The following is a 23,620-nucleotide window of genomic DNA, read 5'->3' as shown; positions in this document are numbered from 1 at the left end:
GTGTAACTTTTCTGTCACACACCTTTTACAATAAAAACTTCAAGGAATTCATTTAACAATGCTTTTTAATTTCATCAAAAATATATCTATTTAAACTTGCCAAAAATTTTTTAATAATAAAATTTATTTTAGTATATTCTTGGTTCCTAACATGTGAATTCTCACCTCCGTGGCCTGTCACACACCTTGTGTGACTGTTTATGTTGATTAATAACTTGTTTAATTAAAAGTATATACTTATTTATTTATTAATCCTTTCACAAGTGTCTCAAATACTAATTGTTTAAGTATATTAATTTTTTAAATATTTTGTTTTAGTTCGTTTTAGTAGAATAAGGAATCATGTCACACGATAAATTCTCACCTCCGTTACCTGAACACAAAATGCCATTCCTCATTAACACGTGGCAGTAATAACGTCAAATTTTATCTTCCATGACACAAGGGAGCCAGCCCCCCTGTTTATTTACAGCCATAAAGAAGTTGTGAGATTTTTGTCAAAAAACAAGAAGATAAATTTTATTTTAAAAACTAAATGTGGTGACTTCTCACCTCCGTGAACTTGAATTTCAGAGATGTAAATTAATGTAAAAAAAGAAGTGAGCATGTTTTCATGTGCTTAACATGTGCAGATTGTAGTAACAAAGAAAAAAAAAATTCCCTGAAAAATGTATCCATTAGGCCTATATAGTGATGTAAAATACCTGGGTATTTATTTTTAGGGGTAAATACCCAGGGTATATACCCGGGTAAATACCTAAATTGGGTATATACCCAGGTATTTATTTCAAAAATTTATATTCAACGAAAATACTTTTCCACTATGTATTCCACTATGTATATATATATATATATATATATATATATATATATATATATATAACCAACCATATACAAAACAATAAATTTTTGCCCAAAAATTGTATTTCGATCACATATTCAAAGAGTGTGAAACAACTTAGCAATCTAATATGATATTCGCATTAAATGTGTTGGATATGCTTAATCAATGTTGATAGCCAAATTTCAGATATAAAAAGCCATTCTACAAAAAGTAAAAAGCTTAACTGATTACAAAAAAAGTAAACATCAATTTTTTAAGCTCCTTGTCTTTTATAACCCAGTAATATATCCCTGCATGACATCAAAATGTAACAAGATGACGCTCAATTTTTTATTTTTCTTTATTTACCTACATCCTATATGCAGAAATTTCCTCCAAACCTAGTTCAAGTGTTTAGGTGTATTCTGCAGATAACGTATCAGTCCTTAGTTCGCTTAATTCATTTTGATATTTTGACTTTCACTTCATATTGTATTTCAAGCATATGTATTGAGTGTGAGAAAAAATAGAGACGTTACAGTTAATATGCTTTAATTTAAAGTGCAAAATAATTTTAAAAATAAATGCAGTACAACATAAATGTTAGCATACAAATACTTGATTGTTCCTTTTTCAGTAAAATGTGTTTAAAGATGTTTTACGGTTTATGTTTTTTAAAAAGAAAATCATCACCTTTTGATATCACCTAAATTTCTTTTTGCAAAATGCCCAGTTACTAGGGAATTTACCCTGCCTTTGGATAAATACTCAAAAAAATATTAACCTTCCCACCCTACATCACTATTTGGGTGTATTAAAAATAGTTTGAATAAATTTTCATCATGAAGTACCGAGGAGAAAATGCAAATGAGCAAGGCAACAGAAAACAATATTTTGATTTTTTTTTTTTGCTTATTAATGTGAAAACCGTTTCTATATTTGCCTGGTAATCACTTAAACAGCAATAAAATAAATAAATAACATCATAGTCTTAATAACTTCTCAGTTTATTCTTTCAAACATCCCTCATGCTTCCTTTTTTTTCCCTTTTGGATATGACTAACCTAGATTGTGATTTTGAAATCCTGAAGTTCATCTTTGAATTACTTATATTTCTCCAATTATGACATTGAAAAGAAAGATTCTTTGGTTCACGATAGGTTTATTTCATAATTTCATCAAATCTTTCAATAAAAAATATTATAAACTGTGTTATACATATGTATGTATCAGTTTTACCAATTATTTCATATTTAGATTTTTAAAAAAAATTCCCATTCAATTTTTGCATTTTTTTGTAAAATATCCAGTTTTTGGGTATTTACCCAGGCCTTGGGTAAATACCTGGGTAAATAGCCAAAAAATATTTACCTACCCACTGGGTATTTACCCAATCTACATCACTAGGCCTATATAAACGGAAAATTCCTCATCTCCGTGAATCTCACCTCCGTGACAGACCTTATCAATGTCATTATTTCTGAGGTGAAAATAAATACTGGTGGGGAAATACATCAATCTTTGGCATTCTACCAAAATTATAAATAGCCAGTATATTCTCAAATTTTCCAAATACTACCTTTAACACACATTTGCGCCAAAAAGATAACTACTAATTAAGGCTTACTTTAATTAAGACAGCTTAATATTAGATTCCCACTAATCATTAAAATAGCTCATTGTTTGCATAATTAACAAAATTACTACTTTGATAATAAATTGGCCTCGGGTTTAAAACATTATAAGATATTTTTTTTTTTTTCATTTCCGTGAACAAGGCATTTTTCTTTTCTTTTTTCATTTATGAGTAAAATAATTAGAACTTAGCTGAGCCATTGTTTATGATTGCTTCTAGTAGGTAACACTTTCATGTACGAATAAAAAAAAAATAAATAAAAGGTTTTGAAATTGAAAAATATTTGCGTTCAAAAGTTACATTTTCTAGAACCCATATAATTGATGAAAAGAAGAATATTGCCCATGTAACAGACATTGAAAGAGATTGTAATATGAATCGAAGCAGTAACTAGCTATTCTAAAAATTAATTTATGTTGTCACCATTTTGCTCATTAAATAAATTTTGTGCAACATAATATGCATCATTTTGTTACATTTAATATGTATCTAAAATTTTCAAACTATAAACTAAAATAAAAAATTAAAAAAAAAATCTCACGTAAATTCTAAAAATCTACTTAAAATTTTGGTGAGGGTGGGAAACACCACCTTGCTTTTTTCCCCAGTATGAATTGTTGCATTAGTGTTTGAAAAAATATTACAACATAAAAATTAACTGTAATTTACACAGTATTGAATCACAGTGTCAGCTCTTTCTTTAATGTTGCAAGAGTGACTGGTGTTGGACATAAACCTCATTTAGATCCCAGATTAAAGAAAAAAAATTTTTGGTTCCAGGATTTTATAAATAGTACGCTGAATGTTACAAGTAATATTGTAAAATTTTGTATGTAAATTATCTAGATCTTCATAGAAAAATAGTCAGCTACCGCTAAGCTAACCAGCCTCGGAATCCGATTTTACTACTTATATTTGCCACATATACTGGGGAGAGAGGGCGATGTGACCACACATGAAAGTTCAATGGGGGGGGGGGGTCACAGAGCCTGAAAAGTTGAGAACTCCTGATCTAAAGATTGGTTAAACAGTTAGCTGGGGAATAAACAAATACTCAACTTGTTTCACAATGGGGCTGTTTTTTTCCGTAGCATGAAAAAATATTTCGTCATACCCACACACACAGTTAAGAGATTAAATATGAAATTCAACAACAGCTGTAGCATGATTGATATATTCAACATACTTGCTATTAATAATATCTATCGCTTCTTCTGGGCCATCTACGGTGACAATTGGAAACAAAGGACCAAATATCTGAAAATGATATTTTATGAAAATGAAAAAAGGCAAGAAAGTACAAATGAAATATAATCAACATTAGAAAATATAGTTACATATACTGTTTAAAAAAAGTCATTTTACTTCTTCCTGCATTATAGGATCACTCAGTTTAACATTTTTTATGACAGTGGGGGCAATGTATCTAGTTGATTCATCATGTTCTCCACCAATAACAGTGTCACCGTGTTTCATGAGCCCCAGCAAGCGGCTAAAAGAAAAATTCACTTGAGTACAAAATCAGAGGGAAATGATAGGAATATTAGCACTTGAATTTCAATGTATGAGAAATAGAGGAAATAAAATAGGCTGATTAAATGTGTTGGGTAAAAACTACGAGGTTAAATGCGCTAGCTTTTACAAATGCTTTTAGAAAAACAAAACTTAAAGGACGTTTGACGGATGAGTGATTTATTTCAGGGAATAGCAAAACATATCACAAAATATTATCCTAATCAAAAATAAAAACACATGAGTTTTCACTTTGCTTTAATTTTGAAATTTACATTATTTCTTTATTATATTGGTAAAGCTACTGCATATTTTGTGAGAAAATTTTGAAAAGAATGATAACAGTAATAATAAACAAAAACAGGCAATGATTTAAAATGACATAATATAACTTTCTGAACATTTTTGACGGAGACATAAAAAGTACATTTGTTCCAGTTAAAAACTTACTTAAAGTGCTTTTCATTCAAAACTCTCCCAAGATCTTTTGAAACTTTAGGATTTTCACCATAAAATTCCTTCAAAGTCTTTTTCAAAGCAGGAATGAGCTTTTCTTGAACTTTTTCTGTACATAGTAAATAATCTGGTGCAACACAGGTTTGTCCAGCATTAATGAGTTTTCCCCACAGTAAACGTTTACATGCAACATCAAAGTTAATAGAATCGTCCAAGTAGACTGGCCTAAAATGTTTTTTAAAAATACAATGAGAAACATGTAATTTTTTATATTAAAAACTGAAATAAATAGTGGAATTGAAACACAACTTATGATACATTTATTGATATTATCCTTGCAGTATTACAATATTAAGACATAGCGCAAAAAAAGGTAGAAGAAGAGAAAATTACAGAGATATTCACAACTTCTAATGCCAAGCATGGTGACTTATAATACGAGGCACTAACACTAAATTGTAACAGCGATACCGAGAAATACATAATTCTTTTTTCTTCAACCGACTTTCAAAATCTTTTTGGGTAAGAGAATACAACATAAACACACACATTAAGGCTTATTTAGAAATGTAGTATACTTTTTGGAAAACATTAAAGGTCATATGTATGCAAACCTAAAAATTTGACAAGCCTTAATCTAGCTTTGAATATTTATTTATATGATTCACACATCACTACAATCAAACACACACAACAATAGAGTAGGTAAGAAACAAAAAGTGAAAAACTGTAGAAATACATGAGAATAGACAGAAAAAAAGCTAAAGACCCCCCACTGCCCCCACATAAATCTAAATAATATACCAGCTAATGATTGTCAGAAATCTTTAAAGCAAACATGGAAAACATTTTTGTTGCTGCTTGGCTTCTTGTTGCCCAAATTATTACCTAAAACTATACAACTTTTTAGTTCTATCACTGTTTCGACAAACAACTACATATTGATAATCCACATAGAAAATTGAGGAAACAAATTGGAATCTGAAAATGCTCATATACATGATTTATAGAAGTGTCTAACTTTGTTAAAATGATCTACATTACAGAGCGAGAGATTTCTGAACTAGTAATAAATTTGAAAGTCTGGATCTTCATTACGCGCATAGCGCCTAGACCGTTTGGTCTATTTTCATGAAAATTGGCACACAATTAGTTTGCAGCATAAGGGTGAGCACCTGAACATTTTACCTAGGAAATTATCATTACGTGGACGAGCGAATTACCATAACAAGGGTGAGAAAAAGAACATAGCAAATTGGCAAGAAATTCATCATCCATTATTTGTAAAAATATATGGGTGAACCAAATGATCTTTTAATTTTCTACCACGAGCAAAGCTGTACGGGTACACCTATTAGAAATAAAATGAGTAAAATTAAAAAATCATGTGCCTGAATTGTCATGTACAATGAGGATAGAATAAGTTTTCGGTAGAGTTTCAAAGTACTTACTTGACAACTATGCAAAATGAAAGAAACAAAATCTTATGTGTAGGGGGAGACTGCATTCATAAATCATATTTTGAGAGAATAAAATGTTTCTTTCAGTGCTTCATAGTGAGTACTCGAAATGAGACGAAATTGCAACATGATTTCAAAACAAATCCACTTGAATAGTATTAAGAGCTGTTTTATTCTTTTCAATGTCAACATGAATTTAATAGAAATAAGCAAACACAGATTTAATAGCAAATAAGAAAAATATTGAGTTTAAACACAGTCACAAATTTGTCTTTAAAAATACATATACGCTACATAAAGTACAGTTAGTAAGATTTTGCACAGTACAAAACAAAACCAGTACGGGTAAAAAAAAATAATGCAAAAAAACTTTTCAGCAAAAGTTTTAACTCATATGTCTAGAAATCTTAAATTTTTATTGGAGGAAAAAGTAAATGTTTCAAATGAAGCTTTAGTTGTCTTCTTGTTTAGGAGTAGAGATGCAACCAATAGTGATTTGGCCAAATACTGAATATTCAGCAGCCAAATACTTAACTTATTTATGTCTAAACAGAAAGAACAGGTTGCATTTAAAGCATAATTTTGTGTGATTAATAGTTCAATATACATTACAAAAGATTTTAAAAAGATTCAGAGCAAATTTTTCAAAAAAGGATAACATTGGTTTAAATTTAAAAAAATATTAGGCTGAAAAATTGTCAAAAAGGAAATATTTCCTTAATAACAGTTTTCTATATTTAAGCTTTTAAAAAAGAAATTTTTTTCTATCACAGAGGTATTTTTTCATAAAGCTTCTAGAATACATAAGAAAAAAAAACAAATAACTTAAATGATTTAGCATGGCATTGAATCTCATAAATTTCCAGCACATTTACATTCATAACTAGTATGTTGTGGTCATCACAAAACTTTCTTATAATTATAATCCCTCACCATGCTTGACGAGGAAGCAATATCTCCAACAAAAACAAAATTACACACGCCAAAACTTGACGACCATCCCAATTCCTGATTTATCTCAAAAGCAAAGCAAAGAATGAAAATTATTTTAAAAGCCTTGCTTAAAATAATTACAAACATTTATTTGCTAACAAACACAAGATGGCAACAGTTAAAAAGTCTAAATCATCGTGATCTTCTGGTCATTTTCCAGCAATTGAAATCACGCGAAATACACAGATGGCAGTCTAGTACGATTTTATCTTTCTTACTGTTGCAATTATAAAGCTATTTTTATTCACACACAAAAAAAATCAGCCCTCCATGGAGCGATTGGCACCAAAACTGAACCAATGCCTGTTTACATATGGATTCACATTTATTCCAAATTTCATCCAGAACGTAGCATTACTTCTTGAGATATGACATTCACAATGGAAAATAAAGAATGTTCGATTGCACTACCCCCTTTTGCCAAAATAGAATAAGCTCTTATACCCTCTAACAGCTACTTGTCGATAAATTTTTGTTTGATTCCGTTCATTATTTCTTGAGATACAGCGGTCACAATCGACGATAAAAAATGTTTTATAGCTCAATCTCGTTTGGGCTATTGACACCAAAATTGAACCAGCACCTGTACCTGTTGGGGGCAACATATGGACTAAATTTTGTTTGATTCCGCTAGTTATGTCTTGGGGAATAGCAGGTCCACATAACTCAAGAAACGTCCCATTGCTCCACCCTCCTTGGATGAATTTGTGCCAAAAACCAGTGGGCACAAGTTCAGGTTAGGGGCACATAAATGTACCAAATTTTGTTGTCGCTTTTGCTGTAGAGGGGCAACAAAAAACCGGTCACACACATGTGATACACACAGACAGACAGACATTTTCCAAAAATGGTTGAAATGGACTCAGCACACCTCAAAATGTTCAAATCTGTCAAAATTCGAAAATTTGCACGAATCCAATACTTTCTTCTATATATTAGATATAGAAGAAAGTCAAAATTAGCAATATCAAACCAAATTTCTCTATGAGAAAATTTAGCCAGATTAGGTTTGCCCTAACTATAGGTATACTTTTTTGACTAATTACTAGACATTAAAAATGTGTAGGATTTTTTTTTTTTTTTTGTAGTAAAAATTCATTGAAAAATGTAAAAACTTTATTTAGCTTCATGCCTTTTTTTACTTTACCATTTTCTTTTGAACTTAAAAAACTAGGTGCAGCACTAACTTAAGTCATTAACTATGACTTCCTTCTGAAATCATAGAGATGAGTATTAGCTGCAGCCCAAATCAGCTACTCAACAGGTGTTAAGACTGAATTAAGTACATAATCAAATTCTTCACTTAGTATTTTAATATTTCAGCAGGTCTATGACAAGACAGTATTAAAATTGGAAATACATCAAGTAAAGAATAAAAATGTACCTAAACCATTAACTTACGACTTCCCTCCTAATTCCAAAGTACAAGGGGTAAGATGTTTATTTGCTGCATCACGAACTAATTGTCCAACACGTGTTGATCCAGTGTAAAATATATAATCGAATTCTTCTTTTAGCATTTCAACAGTTTCATCAGGTCCACCAGTAACAACATGATAACATTCCTATTTCATGAAAAAATTATTACTGAAGTACATTTGCTTGAAATAAATTTATAGGCTCACAAATTTTAATTTGTTTATATACAAAGACTGAAAAAAAAAAAACTGAAATCTTAGGAGCCATGACAAAATTTTAGGCACCAGACAAATATTTCTTCCCAAAAAAATTGTGTAACACAGGGGGGGGGGGGGCAGAAATCGTTTTTTTTGGGGGGGGGGGGCTCATTGGAGGAGTAAAAAGTCGCTCCCCTTCATGCAATTCTCTATAACAAAGTTCTTTTGAATAAGTTTCATTCAAAATATAAAAAAAGTCCCTTTGAAATGAGGTTCTTTTAAAATGTTTTTAGGACCCCTTAAAGCCAATTCATCTACTTTAAAGTTCAAATATGTTACGTACTAATTTACTTTAAATGCTGAAGTTAAAATATCTTTTTTAAAATTCCAGTTGCAAATACTACAAAGAATTTCCCTAAAATGCTATAATAATGAGCAGCAAAGTCATGATTATAGTGCAAGGACTAGGTTAACAAACACAACCATAGCCTCACATTGAGTCCCCCCCCCCCCTCCTTTTTTGAAACATTTACCACATGTTCATTTAAATCTTTTACGTTTAGTATATGTCACTTAAATTGTTTTCCTGAAGTCTGCATTGGGACGATTTTTTCCCCCTTTTGGTAAAACTCGTTACATTAAAAAGAAAAAATATTAGTTTCCCAAAAAAATATTTACATTGAATTTACGCTCATGATAAGTACAACACATTTTGCTCATTCCACAAATTAGTATTATTTATTTACACATTTTAATACAAAGTTTAGCAATAAAACCAATAGAATAAAGAAAAGGAAATATAACAAAAATAGATTTTACTTTTATCAATGGTCAAGTTATGATGTTAATTGAACAAAATACACAGTACATTTGCCAGTTGAAATGTAAACGACCATGGCTTTCAAAATATTTTCTTTTGATATATTATGTAAATTAGTGAAACAAATAATGTTGTTACATGTACTCCTTTCAATTCACTTAATTATTTTGAGCATATATATAAAGTGATAACTCTCTACAGTGAAATTCCGTTACAACAAACTTCAAGGGACCGCAAATTTTGTTTGTTGTAATGGGAATTTTGTTATAATGGAATTCAATCCACGTACTAGAAATTTAATCAGGACTGAAATTTTATTATATTGAAACGGAAGTTTCGTTGTATTGGCATTCGTTGTAACAGGATTTCACTGTATCTGTAAAAACAAGACATACCTTGTCTAAATATTTAGGTAGAAGAGTTTTCATAAGATCTGCAGTTTTAGGAGACAGTTCCGAAGGCTTCAAAATGACACAATTTCCAGCGGTTATGGCACCAACCATAGGACTCAAGGATAATTGCACTGGATAATTCCATGCACCAAGGATAAAAACAACTCCATATGGTTCTTTTTGGATGAATGTCTCGTCCAAAAGTGTGATAAAATTCTTTTCTGTCTACAAAAAACAATAAAATACATTAGATGCACTGAATTTTCTCTATCATGGTTAGTAATTGTAGTATATCTTGCATTGCATGTAACAAATACAGTTGATCTTGTTTATCAATCTTGCTCATTTCAAAAACATTTTAATTTTTAGAAAGACTTTAATTTTCTATAACCTGTAAAAAATAAATTCCCTTTTTTTTTTTTTTTTAAGTTTAGTTTGAAAAAATACTGACACAACCTTTATATCTGTAATTCTGGTGCTACTGTTACGTTCAAATTTTAAATCGAACAATATCTATCATTAGCAAAAATTTCAGACATACAATATTCCTCTCATAATAAGTCACATTACATTTATTTAGGGGAAAATACTTTAAAGGAACAATTTTTCTGGTAAGGTCATCAAATCTGACAGCTGTTAATTGGTCAATTAGGAAAGGGAGCAGTGACTTAATAAACAGAAGTACTCGGTAGAATATTGTGAAAAAAAAAAACATTTTCACTAAATTTGCTCCTTTAAAAAAAAAAAAAGAAAAATTATATCATTCAACTCTTATATAAATAATAGCCGATGATAAAGTGATAAAGTAACCCGCATGTTTCAACAATGAAATTTGCGATACGGCTAGATAATTTGATAATATGTTTTGGTAATGTTTAACATGCATGGAAAAGATTTATTGTGACAAGGCTGAACTCGATCCGGCAACTTAGCAGTTTTACTGGTAAGACTGTCATTTTAGGAAAACGAAGGAACCAAAACAATTCAAAACTCTAATAAACTGTAGGGTGCGTTGCAGCCACTTTCTAAGGATGGATGAAAAAGATAAAACAAACAAATGCCATAACATAACTTGCTTTGACGCTTTGTGAATGACAGTAATGTTTTATCGTGCTTGTGGGAAGCTTTCTTTTCTATTCTTCTGAAATTACATTACACCATAAACTGTCTAAAGCCTGTAATTTACCCCAAAGAAAACATGTGGAATGGACTGTTTCACCTTTTTTGGTAGCATTGTTAATCATCGCAAGGTAGCATATTCGAGCTCTGGTGTTGCAAATTGACACTATCTACTGGAGTTTAGGGTTAATCCACTGGTGTTCGGGTTAAAATTTCAACTATCAAAATATCGCCAAACAGACAATTGCTTCTTTCAAATGTAGAAAAAATTTTCACCCATCATACCATGACGGGCGACTTTCTAGTTACTTATAGTTATTATGCAAATGTCAAGAAATTACAGAAAATAATATTAAAAACAAAGAATAATCTAAGAGTTCAATTTTATAGCATTTGAAAGTTCATCAGTAAACAATTTACAGAACTTAATTAGTTTTACACTAAGTTTTCAATGAAACTAAAAGTAAAATCTTATTTTATCTTATTTATTTACGATGTAATGGAAGGCAACTAACTAATAGTCGAGCTGATTAAATTTCAATTGACATTAAAGCATTGCTGTAACGAAACAGAAGTTTTCTAACGTGTACTAAAGGCATAACTTTTTAAACAATAGATAATGCACAGTTTACTGAGCAAAACTGTTAAAAAACAAATTTTTATCTTAAGTTTTAAGCAATGCAGCAATCAAGGGGAGATGCAGGGGGGTAAGGGATCCAGCTACTTTTTCTATGTTTTAACTATTGCTTCTCCACTTTTTTTATATGCTTACACAGGCACATGGACCACCCTTTCATTTCTTGATTTCATTAACTTAACCTCGTATCTGTAAGCAACCCTTCACTTTTCTTCAAGGACTACTGATGTGAACTTTGGTGTGGTACAATGTGGAGTGAGTCACTCTCCCGTTTAAGGGGCGAAAGTCACAGTTTACGAGTCTACCTCATCAGAGATCCCTGCCTGGTTAAATTACATCAGCTGACAGGCCTCGAGGAACAATGCTGACCTTGTGACAGGTCTAATCAGGCCACAACTGTAGATCAGCATACTGTGCAAAAAAGCAGGATGTGCCATCAAGTACATATCCCATATTATTGCAGATCAGAAATCTATTGATAGCAGTATGATGGTCCAGGGACAAACTTCATTTGATAACACTACCTTTTCGTCGGGAAATAGCAAATACCATTTACTAGCAGAATAAAGTTGATCTACACACACAGTGTGTATCAGCCAACTTTCTTTAAATGGTACTCAGGGGCACAGAGGGAGAGAAGGGACACCTGTTGGCTTGGGTCCGAGATTTTTTAAATGGGGGGTGAAATATACGGAGGGGTGTCCAAGAAAGGGCTCCAAAATTTCTGGGCACTCTCTAGATGGTACTCACTTCCCTGGCCATCTGACTTCCCAGATCTCTCAGCAATCAAACATGTTAGAGTGGACATTGTTCGTTTAGGTTGGCAGTGTTACATAAGAAAAACAATTTGTACTGTGGCAAATAATTTTGAAGGAATTCTATTCTCTTGAGACAATTTACACTCTTTGAGAATGTATCTAGATGCTTTACTGAATGCATTGACACCAAGGGTAGTCCAACAATTAACTGAGCATACCATGCAATCACTCTTATGTTTATTATAACAGTACAATTAGTATGTGGTCATGCTGAACATTATTGTTCATTGCTGTGTCTCTCTTTTTGCCAGATTTCATTACTTTCTGCACAGGCGCTCTAGGTCTCACATTTTCATTGTCACACAGCCGATTAAATTTTGAAAACGAATGAACAAAAATCTAAATATTAAAAAATGAGGTATACAAAAATCACAGCACAAAATAAATAAATTCAAATAATAACAAACAAAGAAAATAATTCTTTTCAAGATTAACTAAGTTTATTACAATATTTAAAACTTGGTACTTACTGGTTCAGGCTTTACCCAGTTTCGAATATTTTGCTTCATACATCGAATGTCATTGAGAAGAAACTCTACTTCAAAAAGAATCGATTCTTGAGTAGGCTAGAAGAAAGGGATTGTACTTAAATGAAAATAGATTGATTAAAATAAAAACTACATATTTGAAACAAATTTAAGAAATCCTTGCAAGGGATTTTGAAAAACTTAGAATTTCTCACTAAAAAAGATAATTGAAGAAAACACTAACAGCAGATTTTCAGTTTGTCAAGAAGAGAAAACAGGGAGGTTTTATAAAAAGGAAATTAATCTGAAATTTTTAAGTGAAAAAACAATATCAACTTGATTAGTAACTACTGTTAAATAACAGGAAAATATAATAACCATCTCCAAAAGTAAGTTTAAACCAATGCACCTTGATTTATGTTACAGATTTAATGTATGAATGCTTTGCAAGTAGACAGTAACTTGAAAATCTATAATAAAGTTAATGATTCTAACTATTCTTAGCATTTTTTTTTTTTTTTTGTCAGAAATTTTATTCCCTTGAGAAAAAAGAAAATAAATTAATACACTTTAATTAAAATAATAATAACACTTCAATTTATTGTGTTTCTGTAATTTGTTTTGTATATATTATAGGCATAAATACAAGACTGCAAGCTTAGTTGACAATGGAGAACTAAGCTCCTAGCACCTTGTCCAATATTCGGGTGAAATCCCGCTCTTCACTTTAGAAATCCAATTAGTTAGTCAAACCCTTGCATACATAACCTTTTTTTTTGCGATAATTTCTGTCAATCGTTAAATATTTTCAATTTCACAAGCAAAGCAGCACGGAACATTACATTCATTTGAATGAAACATGGCAGCCAATAGCAGCTCATAGGCAGGTACTGCACTTTTATGCAGTGGCGTTCAACGAAAATATAGCTAACACCTGGAATGAGGTTTTGTAGACAAATATGATGTAGAAAAAAAAGACTTGGCATTTAATTTATTTCAAAAAATGTGTAAAAATGTATATTTAATTTTGGATTACAATGTAAGTTTTTACTTCATATCTCAAAGTTATTTCAAGTTCAGGAGCTCCTCTGATATGTTAATGCCTTTTGGAAGAAAAAAAAATATTTTAAATATGAATGCTGCTCTAAACATCTCTCTAATCTCTAATTGATGAATAATTACTCAAACTTAAAACATGACAACAGAATACTCATGTTTCTAAATTAAAGTATAGAGGATATCCCACCTTAAAATCTGAAACTGAAAACCCACCTTGTGGTAAAACCAATAATTCTAAACTACAGAAGAAAAAGGAAAGGGAGGGGGGAATCGAGTAATTATGGTCACGTTGTCGTTACTTTTTGGAACTGAAAAGTAAATCAAAATTGTTTTCAACAATGTACAAATAATTACACACAAGTGTTCCAAAATGGGGAACAGAAAATTTCTCATACGAGTATACTCAGCCTTTTGTACTAATTCACCTACCGAAACAGAACAGCATTTACAGCTCCACATTAGGAAGAAAAATGCTAATGTATGCATTAATTAGCATCACATATTTTCAATGTAAAAGATTGATCATTTGAATAGTATGTTCAGACACAACAAGGCAATTATTTTTCCTTTTAGATAGGCAGGGAGAGGATTGCTTGTTTCAATGACTGGCATAGGTAGTAGTTTCACCGCCAATCATTAGAGCATTAGATATTATCAGGGCTTGATGAACGCAGGGTCCGGCAGGTCCATGGACTTCGTCACCATAGTTTTAGGGGCACCGAAATTGGGTAAATTTCTTGCCTTTTTTGAAAGCTTCCACATGAAACATGTGCAGATTTTCTTGTTCGAGGGGAACTTAATTTTAACAAGAACTGGATCTTATGAAAAGTTCAATTTAATTTTTTTGATTGGAGAGATTCCCTCCATCCGGCAGGTCCATGGACTTCATCACCACAGTTTTAGGGGCACCGAAATTGGGTAAATTTCTTGCCTTTTTTGAAAGCTTCCACATGAAAAATGTGCAGATTTTCTTGTTCGAGGGGAACTTAATTTTAACAACAGCTGGATCTTATGAAAAGTTCAATTTAATTTTTTTGATTGGAGAGATTCCCTCCATTTGAAGTATTTTGGATTGGTAGAGCTCGGCGCCTCTTTGACTCTGGCACTGTTGTATGCTACATTACCTCACACTTAGGGACGGCGCAGCCCTGGACAGAAGGCGATCTACTCTCATTCGCAAAGCAGGTACAGTGTTGCCAGGCTGGGGGAAATTTCCCCATTTTGGAGAAATCTGGTGATCTCTGGGGAAATTTTGGGGAAATGAGTTTTGAGGGGAATTCTTTGGGGAAAATTTTTTTTCTTGGGGAAAACCTGGGAAAAGAAAAAACGTCGGGGAAAAAAGAATTTTTTTTGTATTGAGATTTACGACAAGAAGTAGTCGTTACATTGTTTGTATCAAACAGCGTTGGTTTAGCTTTGATCAACTTTATGGAACTCACATTTCGCACTATGTGGAATATTATGCTACGGAATTCGCATTAATGTTCTGCGTAAAAAACTAGTTGATACGTGAAACAGGTAAAAATAAGTGTGATGAAGAATGTTCTTGGATAAATATATACAAAAATCAAAGTTTAAATGTACATACAGAAGAAGAGTAGTAAATGCAAGTAGAAAAAAAAAACATTTGGTTATTTCTTATCTGTCGGCCAGGCGCTTGTATTTATGACTAGTGGCACCTGCACGGCTTTGCCTGTAGTAGAAAATTAAAAGGTGTTTTGGTTCCCCTGTATATTTACAAATAATGCATGATGAATTTCTCACCAATTGGCTTGCCCACGTTACGGTTCCACGTTGTAATAGCTTGGTAATTTACTCGTCCATCTTATGATAATTTTGCTTGGGAAAATGTTCTTAAAATTGGAATAGAAAAAGAACAAAATCGAATTTTCGAAAAATTGCTCCGAGGTGCACACCCTTATGCTACAAACTAATTTTGTGCCAAATTTCATGAAAATCGGCGTAATGGTCTAGACGCTATGCTTGTCACAGAGATCCTGACGGACAGAGAGATATCCAGACAGAGAGACTTTCAGCTTTTTTATTATTAAAGAAGATAAAGAATACAAAAAAAAAAAGTGAAAATGGGAAAAAAAAGGTTGGGGAATTTTGTAAGAAAATTTGGCTATTTGGGGTAAAAAAAATTTTCAGGAGACAAAAATATTAAAGGAAGTCGATTCATTTTATGAAAATATTAGTTGAAAAATAATTTTTGAATTTGGGGAATTTTGATAGAAAACATCGCTTTTTGGAGAAAGTAGGAAGGGAATTGGGGAAATATGGATTTGACCATCTAGCAACATTGAGCAGGTAGGGTAGGTAGCTAGTAAGTGTGACGTTTTACCCTTTAACTCGGTATTTCCTCCACGCGTCATGACTTCACTGTCAACATAAGTTGCAAGCCAGTATAGTTGAAAATTACAAATTTAATTTTTCTCAGTAATGGTAAGCAATTGGTTTCGGAACCTTTGTACAGTTACTAAAATATTTGACATTTTAAGTCCAAAGCTAACTGAAAAAAGTTTTGTAGTCTTATTATTCTCATCTTACCTTTTTCTTTTGAGATTACTTTTACAGTATTTCTTTCCCTCTATTTCACATCCCACTAACTTTTAGGAACATTTTCAGATTAAACACATGAAAATGCTTAAATACATTGCTGAATAGAAATAAATCCAAAAAATTAACAAATACAAATACAAATGTGACGACCAGCAACAGGCTCTGGGCCCAGCTAGGCTGGTCCTAGTCAATTAATTAGTCCCCAATGAAGATCAATGGCCCTCTTAAAGCTATCCACTCCCTTGCTCATTACCGCCTCTTCCGGTAAGCTATTCCAAGTGCCCACGACCCTGCTAAAGTAGTAGTTTTTCCTGATTTCCAAGTTAGCCTGAGATTAAATAGCTTAAAACAATGGCCCCTTGTCCTGCTTTTCCCGCAAAAATTTAATCCATTTACATCTTTCATTTTGATAAATTTAAATAACTGAATCATGTCCCCTCTGACTCTCCTTTGCTCCAGGCTATACATGTTAAGCCTATTAAGTCTGGTATCATAATCTAAATCTGAGAGTTCCCTTACTAATTTAGTTAGCCTTCTTTGAACCCTTTCCAATACAAAAATATCTTTCTTCAGATAAGGCGACCAAAACTGAACAGCATACTCCAAATGAGGTCTTACTAAACTCCTATATAAAGGCAGAAGAACTTTCTTAGATTTGTTTGAAATAGACCTATTGATGAACCCAAGCATTTTGTTGGCTTTGTTACTAGCAATACTGCACTGTTGACTAAACTTGAAGTCCTGATTTATAAAGACACCCAGATCCATAACATTTTCTGCCTGATTTGTGACTGAACCCTGTAAACGATATCTCATACGCTTATTTCCATGACCTAAGTGTAGCACTTGACATTTCCCTACATTAACTGCCATACCCCATTTATCTGCCCACTTAGTAATATGATCTAAATCCTCTTGCAGCTGTTTTACTTGTTCTTCATTTTCAACAATCCCCATAACTTTTACATCGTCAGCAAAACAATTCATGCTTCCAGAAATATTTTCATTGATGTCATTCATAAATAAACAAAAGAGGCCCTAAAACTGATCCCTGAGGAACCCCACTTAAAACATCGCTCCAATTAGAATGATTTCCTCTCACAACTACTCTTTGCTTCCTACCAGTAAGCCAATTTCTAACCCAAAGTAAAGTTTTTCCTCCTATTCCAATGTCAGCTAACTTGCTGAGAAAAGCAACATGCGGTACCTTGTCAAAAGCTTTTTGAAAATCAATATAAACAACATCCACACATTTTTTGTTATCTAAAGCTGAGGTAACCTTGTCGTAGAAATGCAATAAATTAGTAGTACAGGATTTACCTTTCTTGAAACCATACTGCAAACTAGTCAACAGACTATTAGTCTCTAAGAACATCATGATCTTAATTTTGATCAAAGTTTCGAAAATCTTACAAATCACCGAAGTCAAACTTACAGGTCTATAATTCCCAGCAATACCTTTAGACCCCTTCTTGAAGAGTGGCGTTATGTTAGCCAGCTTCCAGTCCTCTGGCACCGTCCCCGAGTTATAAGCATTGAAAATATTCAAAATAACATCCACTAATTCCTCTGCACATTCAACTAAAATTTTTGGATAAATATTATCTGGTCCCGGAGCTTTAGTTGCATTAATCTTTTTCAAATGAAATAAAACCTCCTCCCTGGAAAATACAAAATCCTCAAGCTGTATAATAGCTTGTGTCTTGTTAGTGTCAACTGTTGAGATACAGTTATCGTTAAACACACTGGAAAAAAAGTTATTCAGAACATTTGCAATATCCTTATCGTTTTGAATTAAATTTCCATACTCATCAACCAAAGGCCCAATTTGACTGTTTCGAGCTTTCCCAGAATTAGCATAAGCAAAAAACCTCTTAGGGTTCCCATCAATGTCATCTGCCAGCCTTTGCTCCAATTCCCTTTTCTGAATCCGTACCAAATACTTAAAATTTCGCCTTGCCTTACCATACTGGAGCCTCTCCGCACTCTGACCAGTTTCTTTAAACTTACGAAAAGTGGCTTGCTTATAATTAAGAGCTTCTTTAGTCTCCCTGGAGAACCACATGGGATAAAAAATTTTGGTATTAACACCTTTTCTCCTAAATGGAACATAGTCCCCAACGGTTTTAGCAAGTTTATCCTTAAATTCCGTCCACTGCTGATCTACGTCGCTATTTTCCAACCCTGACGAAAAAACCTCTTTCAAGCTCTGCCTAAGTGCAACAAAATCAGTGTTTCTGAAATTGGGCACAAACCTAAAATTATCATCTTTGCACACTTCAAATTTAACCCGGAACCTAATGCTGTTATGATCACTATCTCCAATATGCTCCCCTACACTCAACCCCTGAACAAAACTACCTATGTGACAAAAAACTAGATACAAAATTGCCTCCTCTCGAGTTCCCTGAGTTACAACTTGATCTAAGAAACAGTCACCAATTACTTTTAAAAATTCCTCTTCTTTGCCATTACCAGGATAAAAATTATTCCAATCAATACCCGGAAAGTTGAAATCCCCCATTATGATAACGTATCCCTTACTGGACATGTCACTAACAATACGATACATCTGTTCATCTTGTCCCTGGTTTGAATTAGGTGGCCTATAAATGTTTCCAAAGCGTAGCTTTTTGCCCTTACTGCTCATCAACTCCAGCCAAACCATATCAATATCAGTAGGCTTATCATTTATGACCAATTCATTGCAAATAAAATTGTCTCTAACATAAAATAAAACCCCACCACCTCTTTTACCTACTCTATCCTGTCTGAACAAATTATACCCAGCAATATGTAATAACTCTGCATCAGATTCGGTAGCCCATGTCTCTGTAATTCCAATAACATCCAGCTTCTCATCCATAACTATGCTTTTCAATTCATCCATCTTGTTCCTAATACTGCGAGCATTGGTATAGAAAACTTTAAGCATGCCTAAGTTGCTTTTATTTAACACCCTGAAATTTCCTAAATTACAATTGTTAACATTACTACTCTTGTTCGTCACTTTATTTCCATTTCTAGCAATACCCAAAAAAATTTCATTCTCTCGATACCTGATGCTTGAACCATGCCCCCCATTTTTGCAAGGTTTCCGCTACGGTTGCAATTTTTGCAAAATGCTAAGCTACTATTTAAATTATGAAAATGAAGCAAGGCATTTTCGCTTTTTTTGCTCAAATAAGAAAAAATAAACAAAAATGATGCATGATTCGAGAGAGGAAGTAAGCATGGCTATAGTTAACTTAATCTTATTATAAATTTTAGCTAACATGTTTAAATTACTATTAAATTCAACAGTACTTTGTCTTAATGGGTGTTATGTTCCCAGAATGAATGCATTATGGGCATTTTAAAAATCAAACTTGTGTTCACTCAATGCTCAAAACAATTGAAGCAGTGAGAAGCAAAGGGATGTAAGTGGATATTTTCAAGTTTTGAGTAAAACAACTTTAAAAATAACATCCTAGGTAGGCTTTCATTGATTTTTTTTCTAAATCATGCTCTACAGTGGCACGTATCAGGGCTACTAGTACCAGCTCTTGTCCCAAGACAGAGGAGAGGTTCACCTACCACTTGTACTGATTATCTCCAAATTTTTAATTTTGCCAAACTTGAAAAAAATATTAGCGGCTCACTATTCTTTCTTTAAAGATGTCTTGGTTGAACATAGAATTGCTTTTTCAACTGGAGATAAAACATACAGAGGCAGTTAGAAAGATATGTAAACATATTCATTAAACATCGACGTTTTAGCATTTTGCTAAATCTTTTTACCTAATTTTTGCTTTTTTGCAGAAGAGTTTTGAACTCAGCCTAGGCCCTGCTGTTTTGATGTTAAGTTTGCAACATAATATTTTTAACAAATCACTTAAATTAGTTTAATTTATGAAATTTTAAACAAGAGCATTACCTTTCCCAAGTCTTGAGTAACAGCTGCAGCAAGTTGTTGCTCATTTTCAACGCACATTCTGTAAAAATTGTTGAGCTGCTGAATGCGAAAATCGACATTTTTAGTTATACCTCCTTTAAAAGCATTTCGTGCTTTTTGAAGGACCTGTAAAAAAAATTCGAGATGAAATCAACTTTATGAATTAGCACAGCACAAAAATTATGTAAAATGCAAAGTGTATTTTATTCAACATAAACCATAGAAATTTCAATGATTTAAGACAGAATATTTTTCATTTTAATATAAGTATTATAAACTACAGACTCATATTTTCACCTTTTATATCGGTAGAACATGAATTAGTAAGTCCTCATTTGCAAGGACTTATTACAGGGTGGCTACAGGAACTGTGAAAAAAAGTTCCCTGACTTTTCCCTGATTAAGTTCACCAAATTTCCCTGATTTACGTTACCAATGGAAATGGTTTCCTTATGTTTGTATAAAATGCAGTATTTTAAACGTTTTAAGTTGTGTAAAGTTGTTGAACTAAAGATATATTTTGAAAAAAATGCCCCTTTTTTTTATAAAATGGCAAAAAAAAAGGAAGAAAAAAAACGAGACAATTTTTTTCTTGGGGGGGGGGGGGGACCTACAAAACAGTATATTAAATTTTTATACATGGAAAGATTATAGAAAATTTTAAAAAAAAATATGTTACTTCCAGAAACCACTTAGCATAAGAATTTTAAGAAACTATTAAAATTACTCTTAAAAACATATGTGTATTTATGATAGAACTAAAAAGTAATTGAAATTATTTTGAACTAAGTTTTCAAACAGTATAATAATTGTTGCAAGAATAACAAGTAATAGTGAAAGAATAGAAGTAATGTAGTTATTCTTATATAACTAATTGACATATTTATGCAAAACAGATGAAACCATTTGACATCCATTCATAGGGAGCTTTTCTCTAATCAAGAACATAAGTTTTAATGAATGAATACAGCATTTTAACAATAAAAAAATAAAGATATTTTCTTAAGTACACAAGTTAACTCTATCTCAAATGATTTCAGTATGTAACGAAAAAAAAATTCAGATTGCTTTTGTAACAAACAACTTTGAAATTCAAGGAAAAAAAAGAAAAAAAAAAGCAATTAGTTAATTTCAATATATATATATATATAAAAAAAATTGGTTATAAAATTAAAGAATTACTTAAATCTGAAGAAAAGAAAACCTTTATAATCTGCGATGACAACAAATAGTATAACGGCAAAAAACAGTTTTTTTATTCAAAGTTCAATTTTAGCAATTAAATTAAAAACGCGAAGAAGTAATAACTTTTAAGCTTTTATAGTATTAATTCAAAAACCAAAGATTTCTTCTTGAAATCGGGATTACAGTACTTAATTACTTCCAGTCACTGGAATAAAGGCAAAGGAGCTAAGGCATTAATGAAGGCTTCGTCTTTGCCTGTATGGTTGTTTATTTTATGTAGCAGGCATTGAAAGCGTTAAAGGAAATTTCAAGCTAGGTAAAATAAACAACCTAACAGACACAGAAGCAATCTTAGGAAGTTCATCCTGTGGTTAATAAGTAAGATTCAATACTTAGACGTTGAGGAAAAAAGATGCAAATATGCGGCAGTGTATAATCGCACCTCATTAATTTTACTTCTTTTTGAGCAGTTAATTGCCGGAGAAAATGCGTAGGGAATTTAGAGTACTTAATTTTGTAAAGCAAAAAAAAAAAAAAAAAATTCTTCATAAAATCAATTTTCCCTGATTTTGTTATTTTTTCAAAATTCCCTGATATTTCCCTGATTAATAAAGTTCCCTGACTTTTCCCTGATTTCCCCGATCTGTCGCCACCCTGTATTAGCTCATTCCACACTGAAATGTAAGTAAGAATGCATGACGGTGTCGGATCAACAATTTTTCCAAGCTGGGGCAAAATCTGGAAACTGCCATCCTTACCCACCTTCCCTCAAGTTTCTATCATGCGTGTCCTTTTTTAGAGGAGTCTGGAGAAGGCAATTCCTCTGCCTTGGCTTGGTGAAACTCATGTATTCCATATTAAGTGTAGGTGGTTTTTGTTATTTCTCAATATAATTTTCAGAGAATATGCCCTTTGACACACCCTGGAAAACTTTGAAATAATGGGCTTGGTTCCAACATTGAGTTTCAATGGAAGAAACACCGAAATAGGGCAAAATTTCCCCCAAGGCAGGGACCTAGACATGCTCCCCCTACGTCCGGCACTGATGCATGGTGTTAAGAATAAGGAAGTGCAGAAAGTGTGTAAAAGTTTCAAAGAAGTGTATGTTCAACAGTTTAATATACAAATAAAGAAAAACACTGCTTTTTAGCAACATTTAATTTATGTGTCAAATGAAAATGTCCCCAGCAAGTTTGAATGAAATACAAGATTAATAACTGATAAAAATTGAAATGTTATTCATAAAAAATATTTTTAAAGAATTCTTACTAAAAAGGTATAATGTCCAACAATAAACAAAAAAGTTACTCACTTTGCTAAATTCTGCAGTAGCCATTTGAGTATAATAATTGCTAAAAGCTGCAATAAAAGACAATTTATTTATATTTTTATACAATTACCATTACCATTAAACTTCATGAAAAACATACAGCATCATTCATTATGTAATTATAAAGGTGAAAAATAACAGCAAATAGGTTAAAAAAAATAAGCAAATAAATGATGAAGGTAAAATTATTTTCCTAATCAACAATAAGATCAACATGTAGATACAGATAAAACATTCTTTTGTGCCAGCTATGACAGTAGTATATGTCAATGGTTCATAGAATAACACATGGTTTATATACTTTACTAACGCTATAAAATAATATGCAATACTTCGAGATGAACTACGTTTTTTATGCGAATTATGCCTATTTACTTGATACACGTTTGGTAAACGGGTAGAAATAGAAATTATAATGACAATCAAGTTTATAAAAAACGACATTTTGCAACCTTCAAAAGCGTGACAAAAAGTCAAATGACCAACGCTAAAAAGATTCTATTTTTAAAATGTACAAAGTTCAGTTTTTATAAAGACCTAAAAAAGGGAAACAATAGAAACGTGGTGTGTTGTTTACTTAAAATTTACATACTTACTATACAACAATATTTTCAGAAATTTAGAGCAACAAATCGTGTCATTTCAGAAGATCATTCAAATTCTTTCGGGGCGAAATCAAAATGAAACAGTAAAAAATTAAAACTCAGCCGGTCAAAGTCTGATGTATGATAACATTTTCGTGATATTGTCATTGTCACGTGATTTCCCAGAGGCGTTTTGCAGCTGCAGATGGAACGGAAG

The 23,620-nt window shown here is 32.2% G+C and overlaps 1 protein-coding gene across 2 annotated transcripts in view; it reads right to left on the bottom strand.

Moving 5' to 3' along the window:
- Positions 1-23,620, bottom strand: part of LOC129234197 (aldehyde dehydrogenase, dimeric NADP-preferring-like) — a 44,321-nt gene that overhangs the window by 4,428 nt on the left and 16,273 nt on the right. The window contains exons 1-9 of one of the 2 annotated variants that reach the window (XM_054868117.1): positions 23,416-23,560; positions 22,802-22,848; positions 20,287-20,430; positions 12,753-12,848; positions 9,712-9,933; positions 8,282-8,445; positions 4,422-4,652; positions 3,825-3,951; positions 3,646-3,716 (exon numbers count right to left, since the gene is read on the bottom strand). In XM_054868117.1, the coding sequence (XP_054724092.1) occupies positions 3,646-3,716; positions 3,825-3,951; positions 4,422-4,652; positions 8,282-8,445; positions 9,712-9,933; positions 12,753-12,848; positions 20,287-20,430; positions 22,802-22,825 (1,079 nt within the window). In that variant the 5' untranslated portion in view covers positions 22,826-22,848; positions 23,416-23,560. Of the gene's footprint in view, positions 1-3,645; positions 3,717-3,824; positions 3,952-4,421; positions 4,653-8,281; positions 8,446-9,711; positions 9,934-12,752; positions 12,849-20,286; positions 20,431-22,801; positions 22,849-23,415; positions 23,561-23,620 lie in introns of those variants that run through there. The other variant, XM_054868116.1, reaches the window with a different exon arrangement.

The sequence above is a fragment of the Uloborus diversus genome, chromosome 1, assembly GCF_026930045.1.
Source record: "Uloborus diversus isolate 005 chromosome 1, Udiv.v.3.1, whole genome shotgun sequence".
NCBI classification, from domain to species: Eukaryota; Metazoa; Arthropoda; class Arachnida; order Araneae; family Uloboridae; genus Uloborus; species Uloborus diversus.
The sequence above is the reverse complement of the archived record's forward strand: the minus strand, read 5'-3'. Positions and strand labels throughout refer to the sequence as shown.